This window comes from Lissotriton helveticus, chromosome 9 (genome assembly GCF_964261635.1).
Source record: "Lissotriton helveticus chromosome 9, aLisHel1.1, whole genome shotgun sequence".
Taxonomy (NCBI): Eukaryota; Metazoa; Chordata; class Amphibia; order Caudata; family Salamandridae; genus Lissotriton; species Lissotriton helveticus.
Genome location: NC_136070.1, coordinates 232,668,197 through 232,691,980, shown reverse-complemented (window position 1 = coordinate 232,691,980; position 23,784 = coordinate 232,668,197). Strand labels below are relative to the sequence as shown.

The following is a 23,784-nucleotide window of genomic DNA, read 5'->3' as shown; positions in this document are numbered from 1 at the left end:
TTTAAAGGATTAGTTTGGGTAGAAATACACTGTTATTGGTAAAGCCAACCCCAACCACTGTGGTACATTTTAAATTTAGAGTTTGTGCTTTTCCAGACCAAATGGTCTTATAACATTTTTCCTACTGGTATAGAAGACGAGATTCCTACACCTTTTAATCCTCATTGTTTTATGTAACATTTCCTATACACTGATTAACACATGTATAATTCATTGTATCTCTATTATGTGTGTGTGTGTGTGATGTAAAGTACTTTGACACCCTTCACTGGTATGAGTAGTGCTAAAAAAACAACATAAATGCATCTGAGAGCAGGGCTATGGAGAGATGAGGGGCACTGTTGGAGGGTGGTAGCGAGAGAATCTGCAAAAAAAGTAGGTCATGTTGTGGATGCAAAGAAAAAAGATTGTCGCACCGGGTGCCCCAAGCACTTAAGCCTGCCCTGGTAGACACCACTTATTATGGCTGATTTCATTCAGTTTTAGTACGATGTATTGACACATAATTGTTCATGGACAAGCAATTCAGGAAATCAAACAGTAATGAAAGACATTGCCAACCCAAATGACAAATAACTCTCCCAAAGTCATTTACCTCCATTTCTATCTCAGCATTAAATGGAAAGCATCATTTTTGAAAAAGCAGTGGAGAGTAAAAAATGTTATAGAATATATCTAAAATAAAGAAAGGGGTGCTTTCATTGCACAAAAATGCAGTATTGCAAAATGCATATTTCACAGGCCGGGGATGGTATTTTACAAGTAACTGTGAAATACAGATTTCATTTGGTGGGCGGTCTAGATTCAGTTAAATTTCTTTCCCTTGTATAACAGTGAGTCTCCATGGATGGCAGTGCATTTAGATAATTACAGCCTACAGCCTATCTATAAAGGTATACAGTTTTCCTTTGTTTAATTAGAAAACTCTTCGTGAAAGTTGAGCAAAATCTGAACATTCTAATTGTATTTTAGATCCATTCTTAAATTAACATTGAAGGAGCACCTTCAAAAGTCCCCTGAATTCTACAGATTTTTTAACAAAGCAGAGCTCTTTTTACTAAACTCTTATATTAATTGCATAACTACTTTTTTATTTTATTTTTACTACAGACGGTATGGGCCAGTATTTCCCTTACTGTTTTCAATAAAGATTTATCTGTTTAGGAAAAAAAACATTTCATGATAATTGCACCAAAATAAACCTTTCATAAAAAAAGACATAACGGGTAATATGTAATATTATTCCTGTGTTGCCTTCTTCAGGTTCTGGTGACATTTACAAACCATTTGGCCTCTGGCGTTTTGATTTTGATGTTACTATAGCACCTCCGTGGTTCTGTAGTGCCATATGATATACATCCTCTAAAAAATACACTTAACTGCAGTTATGGTTGCAAAATAAAACTGGATAAATCCCTGATATTCCCCAGGGATATCACTGTCATTGGCTCAACTTGTATCACTTCCAAAATTAAATTGCTATTGTCCCTTTTTTCATATATTTTATTACAGAAACTGAACACTCTGTCAAATTGGTATGCTGTACCTATATTGTGCCCTACGACATCCCAAAGCTCACCTATTCAAAGTTATCAAATGCTGCGTGGTTTGTATTTGTAGACTTGCCTAAATTCCCATTTACCAAACATTTGCACATTGTTATTGTAACGCCAACTGGGGTGACCGTATAGCCAATCACGGGTGACCCCTGCACTGAAACGTTAAAATAAATATAAATGGAGAATACAATGTCTCGTAATGAAGACTGCCACACCCACAGAGAGGGTTAGGAGACATTTATATATATATATATATGCTGTTTTTATTATCATTATCCTAATGAATGGCCATCCCCATACCGAGGTTTTGTGGGAAATGGGTGCATATTTCTAATTTTGAATGAGCTTTAAGGCCGAATCTAAGCATTTACTGCATTATCAAACATAGTGTCACGGGGCACAATTAGCTGGAGACACAAAACCAGAGTGGAATGCACTGTGTGAATGAAAGCAATGGTTTAATAAACATGTTGTGATGTTAAATAGAAAACCATGGACAGCAGGAACCATAGTGCGAGAATTTTTTTTTTCATGCAAAGCTTGCTGGGTTGAGTCCACAGGAGCCCTCCGTGGTTCCTTGCTTAGAGGTTTAGAGCAAAGCACCCTGCATGCTGTGGCGACTTGTACGAGTATGTCTGGGAAACCATATTGTAAACAATGTGAGATTTGCGTGATTTGGCAAGAGGGACTGAAATCAAATCGGTGCCCCTTCTTGCCTAGAACAAGGTGAAAGGGTCCAAAGGCTTCAGGCACCAGCATACAGGACACACCGGATGCCATTTTTCCTAAGAATCTACTGTAGATTGCGGTCGGTGTGGTAAAGGGTGATGAAATAGTGTTAATTTGTAAAATAATAAAGAAAAAAGTACAACCTCCCTATATTTATCTTAGCAGCACCCATTGGCTCTGCAAAATCCTGGCATTGGAGACTGCAATGTCTGCCTAGTCTTGATTCCATCACATGTGTCCCTTGTTCCACCACCGACACTCCCTGTCTCTTTACCTCTCTAAGTTTTTTTTTTTGTAATCCGTACGTTCTCCCTTTGTCAATGACTTACTATCTTCCTCCTCCGCCCTTTCTCCCTTTTCTCCTTTTCTAAGTGGGTGCTGGTGCCCGCGCCCACCACCTACAACCACTAGCACAAATTAGGTACTGTATGGATACCAATGGCAAGATGATATTACATAGAGTACAGGTTCAGCCCCCAAATCTCACCCAATCTTTAGAAATAACTTTGTGATTAGGGCTCCCGGGTTTATGCTATTTATTTTTTAGCATTCCCGTCTGTATTTATCCATATTTACTTATTTGCCATCTTATTGGTATTTATCCATATTTATTTTGTATTTTGAGAACAAGTAAAGTCCAAATTTTTTAACATATAAACATGCACTTTGATGCCTGCCGTATTTTAGCAAATTAAGGAGTCCAGTATAACAAGACAATACAAACAAATATTAGTATTGTACTGCAAATAAAAGTTAATATATGCCTGTAGTTAGGGAAACCACATACGTTGTTTTTTTAACCCCTCCCCCAACCCCCCCCCCCCATGTTGTCTGCTTGATCGGCTGTTGGCTTGGAATTCATGAAAGACATATCGGTAAGTCTCTCACAAGATGCCCAATTTACTGTATGTTTTCACTTTTTAAAAAAACATACAGACAGAAAACACATTGTTTTCTGCCTATATTTATCCGTAAAATTCAATAAAATTTAGAAACTGGGAGCCTTGATTATGATTAATGCAAAAAGAGCAGATGATGGACGGAAACGTTCACCCACCCACCCAGTCACAGATCTTGGTTAAATCCATCGTTTTTTCCACCCCATTCCAGTTTAGACCCAACCATATGCAAACCAGTCTTGACTCTATCCCCTGTGGGAACAGTCCAGCCCGAGTTGCCAGGCCAGGTCCTACCTGGATCAGAAACCAGCATCCTGGGACTGGTTTCGGGATATCACCCCTCATCAGCCAGACTAGCTTGAATCTGGTGGAGTAACGAGCACCGGCCCCACGCCTGGGCGTACCCTTCCCACTAAGGAATCGTTTGCTTTCTTGCTCTAAGTGCGCTGTGTATGCCTAGACTTTTTTCCTGGGCTCACTGTGTCACTGTATTGCATATGGCGGGGTCTAAACTGGGGTGGCATGGTGAGCAAAAGAAAGATGGATTTAACCCAGATCTCTTGACTGGGGGGGGTGCGTTTGATTTGTTCAGCATTCCGTCCTTCATTTGTGTGTCTTTTGATTTGGATTAATGACAGGAACTTAATGGGAGATCTCAGTTGGTTTATGATATAAATGAGGGTGAGCGGATTCACACAATTATGCATGTTTTATTAACTATTAATAATTGTTTCTAAAGTGCCAGAGGTCAACCTCTGAAAGGTGAGCAAGAATTCTGGAATGGCCCGTAGATGATACTAACTTTATTTCCTTGATTCTGTTTGACAGACCATGGTCCGGGGCAGCACCATTGGGCTAGAAGGCTACATATCTGGAATCCTGCAGGACATCCAGAAGCTGTCCGTTACCAGCTCCAACACTCTCCGAGGAAGCAGCCCTTTCACCCGAAGGAGGACCCAGTCCCTAGGGATTCTGGTAGAGGAAAAACCTTCTGATATGCACTTTCAAGTTATAGAACCAGATCGACGAGATCAATATGGAAACTACCTCAACTGCAACGGTGGAGATAAATCCACGAGACGACAGACTATGTGGCCTGATTATAAAGCAGATATAGAAGACCCACCGCGGCCCAATGGGACAGTACTTAAATCCCACTCCTTTGATTCGGCTGGCATTCTGGGCCCAGAAATGCGGACTGCAGAGCAGAGTCCAAATGTACAGAAGCATCCCTTCAACACGAAGGGCGGCTACTCTGAGTCCAAAAGTTTTGAAGAGAATGTGCCATCATCTATAGAGTTTGTTCCGTCAAATTATAGGACTTCACGAGAAGGGGGTGCAGATCAAAAGACAAAAATAAGCAATCTGAAACACAAGCTCCTGCGGGGTGTGTTTGCTTCTTCTGGCAGTGGAAACAGCTTCGAGGTGCCACTTCCGGTAGAAGAGGTAAAGGTAAGTTTTGGTTTTTGATACACTCTAACATGTTTGCCACAAGTTGCGGCATGGATTACTTTCTAACAAATATGGCAGATTGCATTTTCCTTTCTAATTCTTGGTTGAAATTTGTATCACAACTTTACATATTGCAGTTCACGTAAAAACCTATTGTATGCAGTATCTGTATGTAACAACCCTGCCCTTTTGTTAACCTGTTCCAGCCATCCTTTGATTGCCAGATTTCCATGTAACTGCATGTGCAAATGAACTGCAAAACTAAGAGCATTTGTTCAATGTGTTTTTTGAACGACGTTAATTTCTAATTAGTAGATGTGGCTGGCTTGTTCCCAGAATTGACTATGCACTGCTTTAAAAGGGTGTTGTGCCACTGGAGAACAACTAAATTCTCCAACTATTCCAAGCACCTCATTCAATCTCCTGCCCTGACATCGCAACTAAATTGTACTCTCCTAGTGCTTCATTAATTTACCTTCTGTACCTCAATTGTGACACAGATAAGTCAATATCTGAGAACTCTATGTGCTCAACGATTTGATTCGGCTTAAGCCGAACCAGTCATTGACCAAATATATATTTCCTTTCTTCTGATGTGAATTTGTATTGGGCGACTTTTGTGCGCCCCTTAAATGGAAAATGATGTGAAGTATTCCCACTCGCTCATTTACTCGCACTGTAAAGTCATAATTTGCAACAAGAGCAGAGCCCGCCATTGCCGTGTACCGTATTTCTTCCGAGTTCATCCTATGCAAGGGTGAATGTCTGCGGTGTCTCAATTCTACAGCTCACTTAAGAAAGAGAGATGTTAAACTAGGTGATCTAAATGTAGATTCAAGTTTTGGATGCATTAGAGGACCCTAAATACATTGTAGATACCCCTGATCCTTGAATATTCAATATTTTATAACAATAAGCTAGTAGGGTGCAGTATTCATGTCAAGACGATGTTAGTAGTGTCTTTTTTGGGGGTGTCAGGAAAAAAGCTGGTATAATGAACAAGAAAATCAGTATGCATTGGAATGCTTAACTCAATTGACAAACAAAGTTGTATGTAGGTTTTTGCATTTAAGAGGCTCGCAACAATCCTCTTTAGTACTACCAGAAACCTACAGAAGTTGTTGATCTTTCTGATGTACTCGTACTCTTCCATGTTTACTTATGAACGAGTAAATCTTGTTAAAATGCATACATTTTTCAAGCCGAAAATATTTTCCAATATGGATAGTCTCCGGGAGCAAGTGTTGTGGAAAAATGCAGAGGTTCATTTTTTCAGATTTTGCTCTAAAAGAAAAAGATATGTGAAGATTTTCTTTCCTCAACACCTCCTAAAATGTGGGCATGTTTTGAGAGTTCCTCAATTATTATGCTCGGTACATTGCCAATGACCAGTCTTTGCCTGTTTTTAACCTGGGAATGCCCAGGTTCTCTCTGATAACCATGAACATAAGACTCAAAAATCCCTCCATACTTTGGTTTTCCGCAGTAGTGGTAAGTGGTAAGTTTCCATCTACAAGATTAAATATCAACATATGCGGATTCTGTGAATAAGGGTTGTTCGTTTGCTTTTAGAGTCACATTTTTAGAAAAATTAAGTACATCTTTAATGCCCCAAAAAGCTGACGTTCTAAAACTGGTTGTTTCGAGGCAGATTGCGTCTTCAGTGCTCCGTGCATGGTTTCTCTGCTTTTTCCTGAGATTGTCAGCTTGTTGTCTAACTATTTGGATGTGTTTTGGGGGACTGAATGTCAACCAAGAAAGCAGTCTTGAAGTTTTATTGATGCTTATTCGGGAGCCGGTTTAATGTTGTTTGTAGATGAATTAGGTGGTGATATTGGAGGGTTCTTGAGCTCAGCTTTACCCTACTGTATAAAGCAGCTTTTAAGGAGGCTGGTCTGAATTTTGTAAGACCCGTCAGTCTTGATTTTAAGTCCTGATTTTAAGTCCTGCTCGGTGTCAAGGTGGAGCCTGTCATTGATGTGGGAGCTGAATGATTTTACATTCTTGATTATAGTTGCTTAGATTCTGAAGGAGGGATGTTTTCAATTTCCACCCATTTCTCCAAAAAGGGCACAGATTTATAATGTATTTAAGCCACTTTAGATACATGAGTGAATTCTACAATGCCATATGTTGATTATAATAAGAACTGACAGTATACCTGTATTTTAGCAGACATTTTAAGACCTAGAAGAGCAAAAGCTTGAAAAGTTGAGCGTGGAAGGCTAGGAAGAAAAATGGAGATTCAGAATTCAGTGTCATAAAGCCCTAAGGACAAAGCTGAAATTCAGCTATTTCAAAGTAACGCATAAGTGGCATTGGACCCAAAGGGATTAATTATTCATAGTGAACTCACAGAGAGACTTCGAACGCTAGATGTGTTGCATGCACATTATTGTCATGTCTATCTCTGCTGAAATACTGTAAATGCAAATGGAAAAAGGTCTGAAAGAATACCAATAATGGGTTCTTCTGAATAAAGAAACTGGACCAACACTAAGGGAACTGGAGTGCAACATCGGCAGCGGTAACCTGGATATCAAGAGTAGAAAACAGGAATAAGCCTAATATATAGACACTTTCTACAGACTCCAAGATCACTTGTCCACCTTTCACTCCATGGTCATATGGGAAACCCTTAATGCACCCCAATGAATGACCTGACACACCTACAGAAGAATTCATGGGCACCCAGTGCAAAACAATGGACCATTCTCCTGCCTGGTGTGTCATCAAGAGCTCTCCAGACCTAGAAGGACTAAAAGGAAAATCACAACCCTATATGTCAGCTCAACTTTCGTTCCTCTCTTGTACCTTCATACAGTTTGTACATTACTTCCTATATACTGCCTTGGGAGTATCCAATATTTACAGATTTCTCCCCACCATTCCTGTTTCTTTCCCCCAATTGGTACTACCCAGCGTTCAATAACATATGTTGCGCCTAATGATCCCACCGCTGGTAATTCTCACCGACTCATCTGCTTTGAGTTATGTTTTTATCATTCAGTTTTCATGAGAATAAGCACAAAATTGATATTGGACAATGCGGATAACATTTCTGTTTTGAAACACATTTAAAAACCATGCTGTATACAAACACACTGTACTAGGGAAAGTTCTGGAGAGGACATATGGCCTAGTGGCTAGAGCTGCTGACATTGGAAGATGAAGAGACGGGTTCGGATCTCAGCCTTGGCTCACCATCTTGTGATTCTGGGAAGATCGCTTAATTTCATTGTCCCTAAAAAAATGTAAATATGTAAAGTATGCTGGTTCTGTTGTGAAGTGATCTATTGCCTATGGGGATCTTTGTGCTATAAAAGAAAAGAAAGAAAATGTTGTAAATTGTGAAATAATCCACTGTACACTGAAAACTATAGAAAATATCCAGTAGGGAATGGAAAGGAAGGTTGGATTCCTTGTTATGGAGTTGGGGAGGTTTTTTTTGAGCTGGGTCATATCTTGCCTAAAGTACCTAAAGGTATATACTCCTCATGTTCAATGGTAAGCGAATTAACAAGATAAATTGGGTTGTACAATTTGTATCTGGGATACATTTGTGGTTGAAGGTAGAAGTTAATGAGTGGTGGTCTAAGGAGTCATTGTGTTGGGGTGGAGGGGGGGTTAGGAAATTCTAGAAGTAGTACATATAGTGAGTCTCTGCAGCCGCCGCAGGAATAGATTTGTGCTATATAAATACTTCCAAAATTATGGAGATAAACAAAAGTTAGTATTACAAGACCACATGTAATCTGGGGTCATTTAAAGTAATACCATACTGTGACTGTAAATTGGCATTTCATTTTGTTTGAATTGGGTTTCATTGTGTGTAGTGTATACTGGAGCTAACATTTTTTAGCTAAGTTAAATAGAAAACCAGACCTGTCATTACGAGAGTTTCTGCTCGAAGGCTGACGTCATATTAAGCTGGGGGAGGTGATTTTCTGCAATTTTGTTACAATACAGTAAATTGCAAAATTACTAGGTTGTTAGATGCCGCTCTTGCAATCCAAAGAGCTCCAGTTTGTCATTCCATAAAGTAGTAATTTACTTTCTGGAACTATTTCTGTACAGAATGTCTTTTCTTTTTGGGTTCAATGCGTAACCTTTCTCCTCGAGTGAGATTCAGATCTATTTCCAAAGTAAGCTGTAAGGCAAAGATTATTCTGAACATAATTCACTGATTTATTTATTTTTAATAGGTGCTCCTAACGTAGCAAATGAGGGCTGCATGATCAAAATTAGTTTCCCCTTGAAGTTTTGTTGTCTTTACTTGGCGGCCTCACCTTCATTTTATTTCTGGGTATCTTAGATTAGGATTTAGAGCTAGCGCATTGGTTCACACCCTAAAACTGGACAGTGCTTAGTAAGCTTCGAACCCTCAGATAATGTTAAATTAAGGATTCTTTTTTAGCATAGTGATTTTGCATTAAATCACAATAATGGGATCTTGACACTGTTAAAGCACGCACACACACCATCCCCCCCTCCCCACCCTACTGGCAGTCGCCAGTAGGTAGTTATAGTTAGGACCTAGAGCCAGATTCATCATCGGCATGTTTTGCGAGTCTGTAATAGCGAATAATAAGGAATCGCTATTACAGACTCGCAAAACGGGATTCATGTAGGAATCGCCATATTTATGGCGATTCCTACAGCTTCCTTATTTGCGATTAGCTAATTGCTAATCGCAAATAAGGAATAACTCCCCATTCATTCCTATGGGCCTAAAGGCCCATAGGAATGAATGGGAAGACATATCAATGTGCGAATCGCTATTAGCGATTCGCATTTTGATTTTGCGATTTCAAGGGTGCAGGGGTGTCCAATGGACACCCTGTTGCACCCCTGAAATGACATTGGATGCTGGTGTTACGTACACACATGTCCTTGGGACATGTGTGTGTGTAACATACAACTTAGAAGAATGCACTTAAGTGCATTTTTCTAAGTTTCCGCTATTTACCACGAGGTTTGACTTCACGGTAAATAGCGGCCCAAAATTGCAAATTCGCAATTTTAAAATGTTTCATGAATTGCATTTAAGGAATCTCAAATAGAGATTCCTTAAATGCAATTCCTCGCAAATTTGCGAATTCTATAATTGCGATTTTTGCATTTGGGATGATGAATCCCAAATGCAAAAATTGCGCTCGCAAAGGGCCAGATTCTCAGAATCTGGCCGTTTGCGAGCCGATTTCACTTTGATGAATCTAGCTGTTTGTCTCCATAGCAAAATCATTTTTTGACTTACCTATAACTTTGGTGGTGTTTGACCAATATTCATGAAATTTTCCCCAAAAAGTGTCAAAGTATGTTCTGTGTGTCATGGAAAGCTTGGGGGTGATCTGTGCAGTGGGGACAGAGAAATAAGGGTGCATTTGTAATGTTAATTCCCAATAGTATGCATTGTGGAACCTAGAGCCCGAGCCACTGGACAGAATGACACCAAATTTAGCAGAAAGGTAGATGTTGTTGCGCAGATTGTGCTTTCTGTTAACTGGTGCAAACCAGTTTTTGGTTTTTGAGAAAATAAAGCCAAAAATTATAGTGATCTCTCTGGCCGTGGATATTTTGCGGTGTTTGCAGATGTTTTGCGATGGTTTTGAGGTCAGTTGTTTACACGTGCACCTACAGGAATTCTCTGATTGGCTGGAAGTAACCTGAACAGAGAGTTGCGGCCGCCATTATAACAATCAAGAACGGTTCCCGGGGATGAAAGCTATCACAGAAATTAACATGAGGGGCCAGGGTAGAGGTACTCTGACCCCATGTTTGAGACGTGGGGGTGTTAGTGACACAAGTTATGTGTCCAAATTGGATTTTTTTAATCACACGTGATATTCGCGACGACAACGCGATCACCAGTGCACCCATGTACCATTGCGAATATCGCTGCAACATCGCGAATATTGGTGAAAATATAAAAAATATTTTAAAATATATATATTTGTACACAGTCGCCGGTCACTATCATATACTCATGTACACACTCACAAGCTCACTCAGACACTTGTACACCTATTTACATACCCGTTCACTCACAAAACACTCGTAATCACAGGATGATATCAGTGATGTCATTTCAGATGTCCTCAGTGATGTCGTTTCTGATGTCTTCAGTGATGTCACTGACCATGTCATTAGTGATGTAATATGTGAGGTCATAAGCTGTGTATTGCGGGGGCGTGAGTTATAGTTAGTTCAGGTAACTATAACTGCTGAATTTCTCTGGTTTTGTTCGAGTGAAATGTCATCCTAACTACAACATCCTTGTAACCTTTGTTTTTTTTCTGTGAATTTCTAAGGTTTTTTAAATTATATTTCCTAACTATAACATCCGTGTAACTTTTGATTTTTTCAGTGAAGGTATATATACATGAATATGTATGTGTGTGTGTGTGTATATGTATATGTATATGCACACATACACAAACTGGCGTGTGTGTGTGTGTGTGTGTATGTAAATATATACACACACACACACACACACACACACACACACATACACACATACATAAAGTGGTGGTTTGTTCTGTCAGATGTGCAGGATTCCAACATGTTCCCAGAGAATCTGTGATACATTGCAATGGGCACTTTCTTTAGCTGAAACTTAAGTTAGCAGTATACATCTCTTCCTAATGTAACCCGTTTTTAAGTGTTGAGTATTAAATACTATTTGAAACAAGTCCTCCTCTTTTCCTATCTGTTGGAACACCTCTACCGTTTAGTGATTTAATAGATTCAAATGCAAGGCCATAAAAACGAATGGCACACCCCAACTATAACCACACTCACGTCTACCTTGTGCCACACCCCTGCCAGCCTCATTTTTCATTGTCCAGATAAAGTAGGAACCCTTAGTGGGATTTTGAGACTGCATAACTGTTATTTTGTTGAGTTAATTGGGGATTTTTATACTAGTCTACTTGCATTTGTTCAGGGTGTAAATTGTGACCTGGACCATAGATCAGTCCATTATTAAGTAACAAACCAATGTTTGGTCATTTTTCTAATGAAAGTTGGGATTTATTTACCAGTTTTTACAGACTTTCTTAGTGTCCCTCTGTGTTGTGTGCATATCTTTAGCATAATATGAGTAAGGGGGTTGTTGTATTACAATAGGAAGTATGGCATAGGATGAGTGATATCATAGGGTGACCAAAATGGATTGAGGTCCGGAGAAGTGTTATCAGAGTGTGTGACTGAGGAGGTAGTCAGAAAATAGTTAACTTGCATACAAGAACCGCTTGAGGAGTGTTCAAGCTAGTCCTTCAAAGATAGAATTCCAACAAAAGAGTTTCTGCTTCTGGACTTAGTTCAGTCTGTGCAACTGAACACCCTCTTAAACACCACACAATATTTGATTTTGGCCATTAATGCTATTTAAGGATGTTGCTTCTTGTTCATAGCAAACTACCACACACAGTCTGTAGCACTTTAAAATATGCAGTGAATTAATACAGTAAATGCAATGTAACGTTGTATGCAAACATTTGCGTGTTGCATGGTTTATGATTGTTGATACTGTTTATCAAACCAGTGGTACATCTTTTATTGAAGAAAAATGTCTGCGTTGACATGCTGGATGTTAGAAATTGGGGTCTCTAGGTGGCAGTTGTTTGCATCCTGTCCAAGTTAGGATCCTTCCTCCTAGTCAGGGTAAGGGGTTTACACACCCAGATAACCCCTGCTCACAACCTCCGTAGCTTGGCACGAGCAGTCAGGCTTATCTCAGAGGCAATGTGTAAATTATTTGTATCAAACATACAGTAACACGGTGAAAACACTACAAATGGACACCACACCAGTTTTGAAAAATAAACCATCTTTATCCTAACCAAACAAGACCAAAACAACAAAAATTCAACCTACAGAAGTAAAGATATCACTTTTTAAAGGTTTAAGCAATTTTGCCCATAGAACTCTATGGATGTGGTGAATTTACACAAAGTACCTTTGATGAGTCAAAATTTACGAAAAACAACCGCAAGAGAGGATGCATCGAAAAATACAGATGAGGTGTTGGTTCCTGAGTCCTATGGGAGGCGAAGCAGCAGCTCGGCCTACACAGCAGAAGTTGTGCTCCAAATCCTTACTGCAAGGGCAAATGATGCGTCGAATTCCAGGCACGCTGTCTTGCTTCGTGGACGTGGGGCTCAGTTCATGAAGACTTGGTGCACAATTGCGAGCCGTGAGAAAACCCAGGCGCTGTGGGTGGCTACAGCAGAGATCCATACGCTGCGCAGATTTCGGCAAACAGGTGATGGCGTCAATTCCTTCAGCCACACAGCAGGGCTTGCGTCAGTCAGAGCGAGGGTCTCAGACTTCAGACGTCAGAGAGTCAGTACTCAGGACACGGGTTGAGGCAGTTCTTCAGACTGCAAACAGGCGCTGCGTCAATTTCTTCGGCTGCACAGTGACTATGCATTGGTTTTTCAACCGCACAGCAGTTTGCAGAAGGAACAACAGCGCTGGAAAGGCGATGCATTGGTTTTTCAGCAGCAGAAGCAGCCAAACGACCTCCAATGGCCCAGAACTGGAGTCGGCACCACTTGGCGGGTCAGAACTCTGAGCAGAGGAGGTCTGGCAAGCTGCGTATGAAGTCGTTGATGGCCCTGAGACTTCCAACAGGGGGCAAGCACACACAAGCCCTTGGAGAAAGTTGGATAAGCAGGATTCAGAAAGCAAAGTCCAGTTCTTTCACTGCCCACAGACAGAAGCAACAACTGCAGGCCAACCCAGCAAAGCAACACATAGCAAAGGGGCAGTACTCCTCTTGAAAGCTCTTCTTCTTGGCAGAGTCCTCAGACTAGAAGTGTTCTAAAAATGTGGGGTTACAGGTCCAATACTTATACCCCTTTTGGACTTTGCAGTAGACCTACTTCAAAGAGAAATCTTTGTTGTTTACAAGATCCTGCCTTGGCTCCAGACATACTCCAGGGTGTGGAGACAGCATTATGACACAGGCAAGCCCTATTCAGGTGTCAGTGACAACTCCTCCCACTACTCTAGCCCAGGAAGACCCATCAGCCTGGTGATGGGCCATCAGGATATACAGGGCACACATCAGTTCCCTTTGTGTGACTGTCTAGAGTGAATGCACAAACAGGCCCTGTCAGTCTAAACCAGACGTTGATTACACAGGCTTGCAGAGGCATAGAATGGTAAAGCAAGAAAATGCCCACTTTTCAAAAGTGGCATTTTCAAACACACAATCTAAAAACCAACTTCACTAAAAGATGTATTTTTAATTTGAGTTCAGGGAGCCCACACTCCAAATCTCTATTCCTTCCCAATTGAAAGTTACACCTGTAAGTTAGTACAAGGCAGCTCCAATGATAACCTATGGGAGAGATAGGCCTTGCAATAGTGGAAGATTAAATTAGCAGTATTCCATTATCATGACATGTACAACACACCAGTACATTTCCTACCTTTTCCATACACTGCATCCTGCCCATGGGGCTACCTTGGACCTACCTTAGGGGTGCCTTACTGGTCTCAAAAGGAAAGGTTAGGATCTGGCGAGTTGATGCACTTGCCAGGTCGACATGGCAGTTTGAAACTGCACTGGCAGAAATGAGACATTGTTACAAGGCTACTCACGTGAGTGGCACAATCAGTGCTGCAGGCCCTCTAGTAGCATTTAATTTACAGGCCCTAGGCACACTCAGTGCTCCTTACTAGGAACTTACCTGTAAATCAAATATGCCAATCATGGATAACCAATCATAATAACCATTTACAAAGGAAACACTTACACTTTAGCACTGATCAGCAGTGGTAAAGTGCCCAGAGTACAAAAACAAAGTCAGAAAAATACAGGAGGAAGGCAAAAAGTTTGGGGATAACCTTGTAAAAGGGACCAGGTCCAACAATAGAATTTGAGCTTCTGGCACTTTTTGCACACAAATATCTGAAGCAAGTGTTCGTTTTGTTAACATATTTTATTAACAACAAACTCATGGAAGTCTTAAATAACATCATCAATCAGATACCCCGGTTCCAATATAAATGGGCTGGCATAATCACTGACTTTGACTTTTTCTTCCATCCAAGTATATGTTACATATACTTAAATAATATTTTAAAATTCTTTGCCGACAGAGAATATACATCGGCCACAACCTAGTGGAGTAATTGACCAGCATTTGGCTCCCTGAAATCTGTCTAATTTAAAATGTGCTTTTATGGTGTTTTTAAAATTCATACCGAATAAAGCTACTTTTGACTTTGACTGGCTATTTACTGGCTCGTTCAGGGCACTGATTGCACAGTGCAGAAACTTACTGCACAGCCTGTGTTAAACTGAGTTCATTATTTGACTAAAGCACGATCCCCTTCACACCAGCACTGGCACTGCAAGCATCGTGCCTGTGCATCTGAGACGCTTACAAACTTCTGTGAATCACATAATGAAGTTCAAACAAAGATTATGTAAGATTAATTAAGTGAAAGCCGTGTACTGCCCAGAAAGTGCTGGCACCAACCCATCTCCAGACTTGCACTTCAAAGCTGTTTACCAACCTTCTATTTGGTTTCAGGGATTTTAGCAGATATTTGGGTGGCAAGACTTGTTGGGACAAGGGAGCTGGTATATTTTTACCGCTCAAGAGCTGTTTCTGTAGGTTTTTGCAGACCCGAAGCTTGATAGCTCTGCTCCTAATGCAGAACTCCAGCAGTTAATAGTTAATTTGCAATATAGCTAATAGTTAATATGCAATATAAACAGCTGTTTGTTTCAATTGTAGAGAAATGTTCAACTTTAGCAGAATGAGCTGCAAAGGCAGAAATAATTCCCTAAATGTGACATAATGTGAAATGGCATATAATTACCTAACCGAATGTGGCCTAGTTTCATCCGCTGCCAGCCTAAGAGTCTTTTTCCTCTGAGCTGCAAAGGCCTTTTCTCATCAACAGATTTTCAGTAAGACCAGACGAAACCTCCGTAATTACACAAAGAAAATTACCTAAAATCCCCAAACAATTACAAGAAATCATGATGTTTTATGCAAAGTGCTGGTCGGGGAAATTGGGGTTGCTGGAGGCAGTAAAATGACTTGCGTTTGGGTCATTCGCACTGCACCTGTGCCCTTGCAGTAGAGTTTTTACCCAAACGAAATCTTGATTACGAGCAGTGGTATAGTGGTGTTATATTTGGCATTACGTATAACAATAATGTAAAATGCTTGAAATTAAACAAGATTATGTCTATGTAATGGAAACTTCATCCAGTTTAATGTTCAGGTTTAAGGTGCATAAACTCAACCCCTCTGCCGCTGTGGGAAGAGTAGAATGCCGACATGTGCCATTGGCTAGTTAAAAAGGTTCTGTGTCCTTTTACAAGAAGTAGTGACCCTTGTCTCATGAGGTAAGAATTAACTGAAAATGAACAGACCTAAGAAAGAGTGGACAGGTCTTGGACGTTGCTTGGAACTCAGAGTAAAATTGGCAGATTTTCGTCTCTTTTAAAATTACAAAATGTGCACAATATCTTCCTGCCACCGGCATTGGGTATCTGTTTCATCTGTAGCCTCCTTGCTGAATGACTGAGGCTGCTGAGATCAGAGCTTGTCACTTAGCAAACCGTGCACGGCGGGTCCGTGTTTGTCTACCTTCAGCCGCCTGTGGAGAGCAACTCCAGTCCAGGGCGGCAGCAGCGAGTGCTGCTAGGCAGAGTAAACCAGGCAGGAGACCACAATCCCATAGGACATGACGGCAGCAATCACACACTGGAGAACCAAACACCATCTTGGCACTCGTATCGTATAAAGGGGTGAGAAAGTGACCTGCAATCCTCCTGTGGCAGTATGTGAAAGGCAGATTCCCCTGATACTGTGCATGCACAGTAGGCGCGGGGTGTGTGTGAATGGGGGGGGTCTGCCATGTTGTGAAGGCCATTTGTGCTGTTTATTCATGACTGACAAATATTCTAGAAAGCAAGCACAAGGAGATGATGGACGGAGCGCTGACATTTTTCAGACACTCACCCTCAGTCACAGATCTGGGTTGAATCCATTGTGTTCTTTAGCTCACTTCGCCACCCCAGTTCAGACACAGCTATATGCAAATCAGTCTTGACCCTGTGCCTCATGGGAACAGTCCAGACCGAACTGCCAAGCCAGGTCTTCCCTGGACCGTAAACAAGCATCCTGGGACCGGTTTTGGGATAACACCCCTCATCAGCCAGGCTAGCTTGAATCCAGTGGCAAAGTGAGCAAGGGACCCACGTCTGGGAATACCCTGCCAACTTAGGTCCAGGTGTCTTACCTCTTCATGGGTGAGCGATTGTCAAGATCTCAAGGCCTTTTGCATGTTCAGTTAGGCTTAGTAGGAAGCACGTTCCTGCATAAAGAGAAATGTAGGACAATACCACTGAAATTACTGGCTAATGGCCCATTGGAGGCTGGAGTGCAGGTGAGTGCGTCACACTTTGGCCATCATAATTGTACTCCTGGGACACATAGCTCCATTTATGTGACCTTTTACAGAGTGCCCTTAAAAGCAATCTAATAGCTGTGCAGGGACTTTGCAATTTTAAGTGGATGTTGGACTCCTGCTTCCACCTGTCTGTGACTTACTCCTGTGCCTTGCAGTTGTTGTTTTCTTCCTTCCCTCAATAGCTGAAAGTGGATACTTATCTTGCATGTTGGTCTCCTTTGGAAGCATTTGTTCCTTTACTTCAGGTACATTTTTTAGGTCTCGCGACCTATCAATGCGCATGCGCATTGAGCGGAGCGAGAATTCAAGTGCTCAAAATACTCGTGAAACCAAGGTTTTTTTTTGCGGTTTTCTTCGAGTTCACGTGAATCACGTGACCAAACAAGCACGCGCATCGGCCTCCCTCCCTCCCTCCCTCCTAATTGCATTTTTTTCACGGCCGCCACCACATCAAAGGGCTTCTCCCAGCGTGCGCTCTGCGGCTTCTCCTCCCCTAATTATTCATGGCTGGCCGGCCGTACTTTCAGTTTCCCGGCTGCTCTTGTTTATTGCATCTTCTCGCTCTCTTTTTGCTCCCCCTTCATTTTCTCTCTCCCTCTCTCTCTGTTTTTTTACCCTTTATTTACTCTCTCTATCACCTTATTTCTCTTTCTCTCTTTCATTCCCCTTCATTGACTCTCTGTTCCCTTGATTATTTCTCCTCTTGCTCTCTCTTCTCGGACTCTTCTCAGGCCATCTGTTTTTCTCCTCTAAGCAGGCTCGCTCCCCGCCCCCTGCTTCACGGACGGACTTGTTTGACCAGCATAACTCCCACCTACTCCTCAACTCAAGTTGGGCATAAAAAGAAGGGGCTTTCACTGTGACATTTCCAACAGCCTGCTCCGTTGCTGCGACTGGCTCGATTACATGTATTTGTGCTCTTCAGTTTATTTTCATATGTGTTGGTCGGCTTTTTTCCCACTTTTGGGATCGCCTTCAACTTTGCCCGCCCCTCCTTTGTGTGATTCGTTCTCTCCCAGGGCGACCTCATTCATGGTTCCTTTTGGAGTTCCTTTTCAACTTTTTTGTATTTAAAGTTTTGATAATGTATTTCTACGCTTCTTTGGATGCTCAAACAAGCCACATTTTCATTAGAAATCTTCATCGTGCTTTTTCACAGCTGGAGGGCAACACGACTGTATGTTGTGGCGTAACAACTAGAGCTGACGACTTTGGAAATGGGATGCCTGGTTAGAGTCTCTGCGTCGACTCAACATCCTGTGATTCTGGGTAAAATAAATCACTTCATCTAACCGTCCCTACGCAAAATGAATGTGTCATGTGACGAGTGTTCATTTAATGCGCTCCAATACCTTCGGGTCGAGTTCACGCTATATATAAAACTACAAACAAACAAAACAAGCATTTGCAATGCAATAGGTCTCGCATTTGTGAAAGTTTAAGCTATTGGCATTGTTAATGACAATGCCTTTTTTATCTGTTTTGAAATCAACATATAAATAAATGGCATTATCATTTACAATGCCAATAGCTCAAAGTCTCGCAAATGCGAGACCTATTGCATTGCAAATGCTTGTTTAACTTCCCAGCTCATAAACGTCTGTATGGCCATTACGGGTCTTGCAGTAACAACCACTTTGGCTGCCCCAGTAAGTCCTTCCACCGAAGGGTATAGGGTAGGAGCTTTCCCCTTGAACTGTGACAGTATATATTACATCAGTTGGAGTACTTGTGGCAGTAGTGATGTCTCTCTCTCCCTTCCTACCTAACCTCTTGAAGTGTGGGCTGCAGGAACATTTCTCACCCTACAACTCCAATCCTTGAAGTAGGAAGAATGGTCAGCAATTTGTTGAACCTCCTTCGGTTTCTCAGTGGTTCTGGCTGTGGTTCCATACCTGAATTCCTTACCTCTCCCATCAATAGCTAAATAACCAATGCCCAGCTTATAACATTTCTTGCAGGAAAGACTCGACTAGACTGCTGGGCCATCTAGTAAATCTTTTTGGCACATCACACACCTTAATGTTCATAGCACAAGCAATACAGTAAAAATGTTTCATGAAGCTTATGTCTACTGCACCATCAGATGCTCCTATGCAAGCCATGCATACGTGTAGGCGGTCCCACCAGAACCACCATCAGAAACTCACAAATGACAACAGAAGCACACCATATTAGTCAATCGACAATGATGCTGCATAGAGCGAAATAAGCCCTCCATCGAGGGCCTCGTATGTGTTGCTTCAATGCAATGACTGGATACATACCCTCAAATGACGTATTGATCTCTCATGAACACTGGCATGATCCTCAAAATATGGCCTCTGTTATTTCAATACTTCCAATAGTCAATCACTCACCTCTGAGACATTGCTGTAGATGTGGTACAGTCTCCACAACAGAATGTTCTGAGCATCTCCCCTAGATACAAGATACATGCATCCCCAACACGCAAAGCTTGCCTACGGACAAGGCATGCAGGGTCATGCACCAGAACAAGGCACAGCCCAATGTGCACTACGTGTAGTCTTGCAGATAAGCAAAAAAGTTTGTTTAAAACAGCTCGTACCATGACTGGGGTAATATAGATACATTGAACGCCTGGCAGAAGGAGGAGATTCAAAGGCCAGGAAGTCGGATTGTTCTTACAACTCCAGCTGACCAGAGGAGTGGTAGAAGTGGAGGCAGAAGATTATTTCTTTCATCCAAAGGAGTCACTTCACCTTATTGGCAAAGGATCAGCACTTCGCCGCAGTAGCTTGCAGCTTGTCTGATGTAGGGCACGGCTGCGGTACACAAAATCTTTGGGCTACCTGTATGATCTCTTGTTTAGAAACGCCTGCTCATCACCTTTCCAAAAATGAAAGATTGGTCCTAGCGTACAGGAGGAGTCTGAACCACTCTAGTGCAAAATAGTCATCTTATCTAAGCAAGCTGCAGATTACAGGTTATGAATAGAGTACCCCTCCAGTCCAGGCACAGCAGCCACTCTGCCTAGCCTCCCCAAGCTTCCCTGCTAGCACTAGTGTCTGCACAGTGACCTACTGACAGGTCAAGTGACATCACACCCCAGGCTAAGCCAAGGGGGAAAGAACAGTCAGCACATTACAATGGAGTTAAGCTAGCCGGTCGCAATGCCTGTGTAAACAGAGAAACCTCTCACTTATGGACTTCTTAAAAAAAGTTCCATGGCCAACTTCCTCAGGAGTGGCTCGTCTACAGGGGAGTCTGATCGCCCATTTGATATTTATAGACTGCCACCTTGCAATAGATTACATTAAAGGGACCACCCATTCCTGAGAAACAAAAGTTCTCTTTGCTCAATCCTGCTTGCTTAACAGTCGCTAACAGGAAGCGTTCTAGAAGGTTGCTTTGAATTGCTGAGTCAGCTGTGGTTTTGAAATCTCATGTGACTTCCTCCAAAAGGAACAAATGATGGACGGATTGCTGAGCATGCAGACATTCAGCTCAGTCACAAAGATCTGGGTTTAATCCATCGTTCTTTTGCTCACAGTGTCACCCCAGTTTGGACCCAGTCATATGCAAAACAGTCTTGACCCTGTGCCTCGAGGGAACAGTCCATCCTGAACTGCCAAATAAGGTCCATCCTTGACTGGATAGAAGCATCCTGGGACCGGTTTCAGGGCATCACCCTATAACAGCCAGGCTAGCTTGAATCCAGTGACGCAGTGAGCACGGACGACAAAAGTAAAAGGAACAGATGATGGACGGAATGCTGAACAAAGCAAACATTCACCCCCAGTCACAAAGATCTGGGCTTAATCCATCGTTCTTTTGCTCACCATCCCACCCCAGTTTGGACCCAGCCATATGCAAATGAGACTTTACCCTGTGCCTCTTGGGACAGGCCAGCCCGAACTGCCAATTCAGGTCCTCCCTGGAGCAGATAGAAGCATCCTGGGGCCGGTGTTGGGGCATCACCCCATATCAGCCAGGCTAGTTTGAATCCAGTGACGCAGTGAGCACGGGACCCACGTCTGGGCATACCCTTCCCACTTAGGGTGAGAAAACAAAAGAATAAATGAAGGACGGGATGCTGAACAATGCAAACACTCACTCCCAGTCACAAAGATCTGTGTTAAATCCATTGTTCTTTTGCTCACCATGCCATCCCAGTTTAGACCCAACCATATGCAAATGGCTGGGGGTGAATGTTTTGCTTTATTATGCATTCCGTCCATCATTTGTGTGTCTTTTGCTTTATCACCCTAAGTGCACCGGGGTCCAAGGCTCACTGAGCCACCGGATTCAAGCTAGCCTGGCTGATGAGGGGTGAAACTCCAAAACCAGTCCTAAGATGCTTGTTTCTGGGCCAGGGAGGACCTGGCTTGGCAGTTCAGGCTGGACTGTTCCTATGAGGCACAAGGTCAAGACTGATTTGCATATGGCTGGGTCTAAACTGGGGTGGCATGGTGAGCAAAAGACAATGGATTAACACAGATCTCTTGACTGGGGGTGAATGCTTTGATTGTTCTGCATTCCATCTATCATTTGTGTGTCTTTTGCATCATCCAAAGTATAGCACCTTTAAAGGAGAGATGCTCTTTTGTCTCATTGGTCAGATTTGTCCCCTTCTCCGTTTCTGACCAGTGGATGAACATCATGGTCTCAACCATTCTACTTTGCTCTCGAGATGTAAGTTATTGGTATTGCTTTTTATCTGTCCTGGTGATGTCGCACCTCAGTTTGAGCCTCTATTGTCTATCCCTTACACATGCAATTCTATCATTGACTTCCTATTGAGAAACCCACTTTTTTTGTTAAATGTGAGCTTGTTTTCTGCTTTGACTCCCTTCCATTGGAGGGTATGTGAGCATGCCACTACACCTTCACACCTTTGTCCTGCTCTCCTCCTTTTCGCCCGCCCTCTCCCCACCACCTCCTTTTGATTGATGGATGAAAGCTGGGGGTCAAGGATGTTGCATTGTCTTCTTGTTTGGTGTCCCTCAGGTCGGTGAGAGGGGAGTGGAAAGCTCTTTGTTGTGTCCTGTGTTTCTCTTCAGATCCCACAATCGAGAACTCTATACCTCTGTAGCTCTTGCGCTTACATCTGAGCTCAATGCTTGATTACTATAAATGCATTCTCTACCACATGCCATCGGACAGGTAGACGCGTGGACCGCGCCATCCCAGAGACACCAACATCGCCATTGCCGTCACCCCCTGATTGGGCCGAGCATTCTCCCGGCATCACCCTCCCGTGACCGGACTCTCCCATGGACACTGCCTTTTCACCTCCTCCCAGCCCCCACCACATCCCCCATACCTAGGGTGACCAGAATTTTAAAGTAAAAAAAGGGACATTTCACAAAAATAGAAGGACTACAATTTTACTTCAAGCGATGAGAGCGCTCCTCAGCAGAGAATTACAGAACAGGCAGTAAGAACATACATAAAATGCAATTTTTAAGCCCAGTTGTTTGCCTGTTAATTAAATTGCTTTCTTGAAACAACTGCTAACTATCCCTGCTTTGTAAAACATAAAAAACACCTCCCACCGTTTTCAGTCGACCCTCTCCAAAAACGGTGACATGAGCTAAATTTCTTGAAATTTGCTGGGATAGCTGGTTAAAAACAGGGACCGTTGTGGCAAAACGGGGACGCCTGGTCACCCTACCCATACCCCTTGAAGTTGATTTCAGGACAGATGCAGGTCCTGCTGGGGGCCCTGTCAGAATTGTGGAACCGTGGCCGCTGTCCTCCCAAAGGATGAGGATTTTGCCCCCAGACAGAAGCACAGGTCCGTTTAATGAACATCGGGACCAATGCTTCCAGGGAGCAGGAGGGAGTAGAAGGGGAGCAATTGTCATTGCTTCGGGTGGGGGAGTCCCGCGCCCACTTTCTCCAATCGTCATCACAGTCCCCACATCGACAGACGGCCCTCTATTGTGGAAACTGCAGACATTTGTGTGAAGCCTTCGTAGCCGCATCTCTGGGTGCAGTGGGCGGAGGCAGCCATTGGCCGGACTGGCCATAGCATGGGTGGGGGCCGGTTTTGGGTCCCTGGTGCCATTTTTGTTACTGGGGGTCGGCAATAGCGGCCCCCTGTAACAAAATTGGCTGAAACCGTCCCTTGCAAACTGCTCAGCTGCACCCCTCTCATCCCAGGGAGAGGCGGCCGAGCAGTTTGCCAGGGCCGGTTGCAGTTCCCAGTCCGGCCCACTCCCACAGCGAAAACAGTGGCCCCAGCAGTGCACCGACCAACCCAAGGGCGCCTATCTATGGGCCTGTTTATCTCCTCCCTCTGGGCCTGTTTATCTCCTCCTCACTCTGCGTTGAACCGACGCTCTCTGGGCCCTAGCAGTCAAGTTCCAGCCTTCCCACGAGCCTGTGGCACGTGCCTCTCTGTTCGATAAAAATGCTTTCCAAAAAAAAGGTTTCCCGTGTGGTTCACGTCTGCCCAGGCACGTGCTCTCGTGCTCGCACTCTCTGCTCCAGCTCCGACTAGCCCCTTCTTCCTCCCTCTGGTGATGTCTCCAGTACACTCACTGACAGGTGTCCCGGGCCCTCCAGGATGTTTTGTACCAGTACGGGCAGGTATGCCTTGCTTTGGGATGCAAGGCTTTCTACTTCTATTTGCGCATTGAAAGGAAACTATAAATCTATCATCTGCAGTCTTAAAATGTCAAAACAACCTGACTCGTATAATCCTGCGCATATATCGGTACAGATTTTGA

General features: G+C 42.8%; 1 protein-coding gene across 8 annotated transcripts in view; it reads left to right on the top strand.

The window, feature by feature from the left end:
- The window catches only part of PAK6 (p21 (RAC1) activated kinase 6), a 387,653-nt gene that overhangs the window by 263,041 nt on the left and 100,828 nt on the right, over nt 1-23,784 (top strand). For 6 of the 8 annotated variants that reach the window (XM_078659784.1, XM_078659785.1, XM_078659782.1 and 3 more), the window contains one exon: nt 4,016-4,639. In XM_078659784.1, coding sequence (XP_078515910.1) covers nt 4,016-4,639 — 624 coding nt within the window. The remainder of the gene's footprint in view (nt 1-4,015; nt 4,640-23,784) is intronic. The other 2 variants (XM_078659788.1, XM_078659787.1) reach the window with 1 other exon arrangement.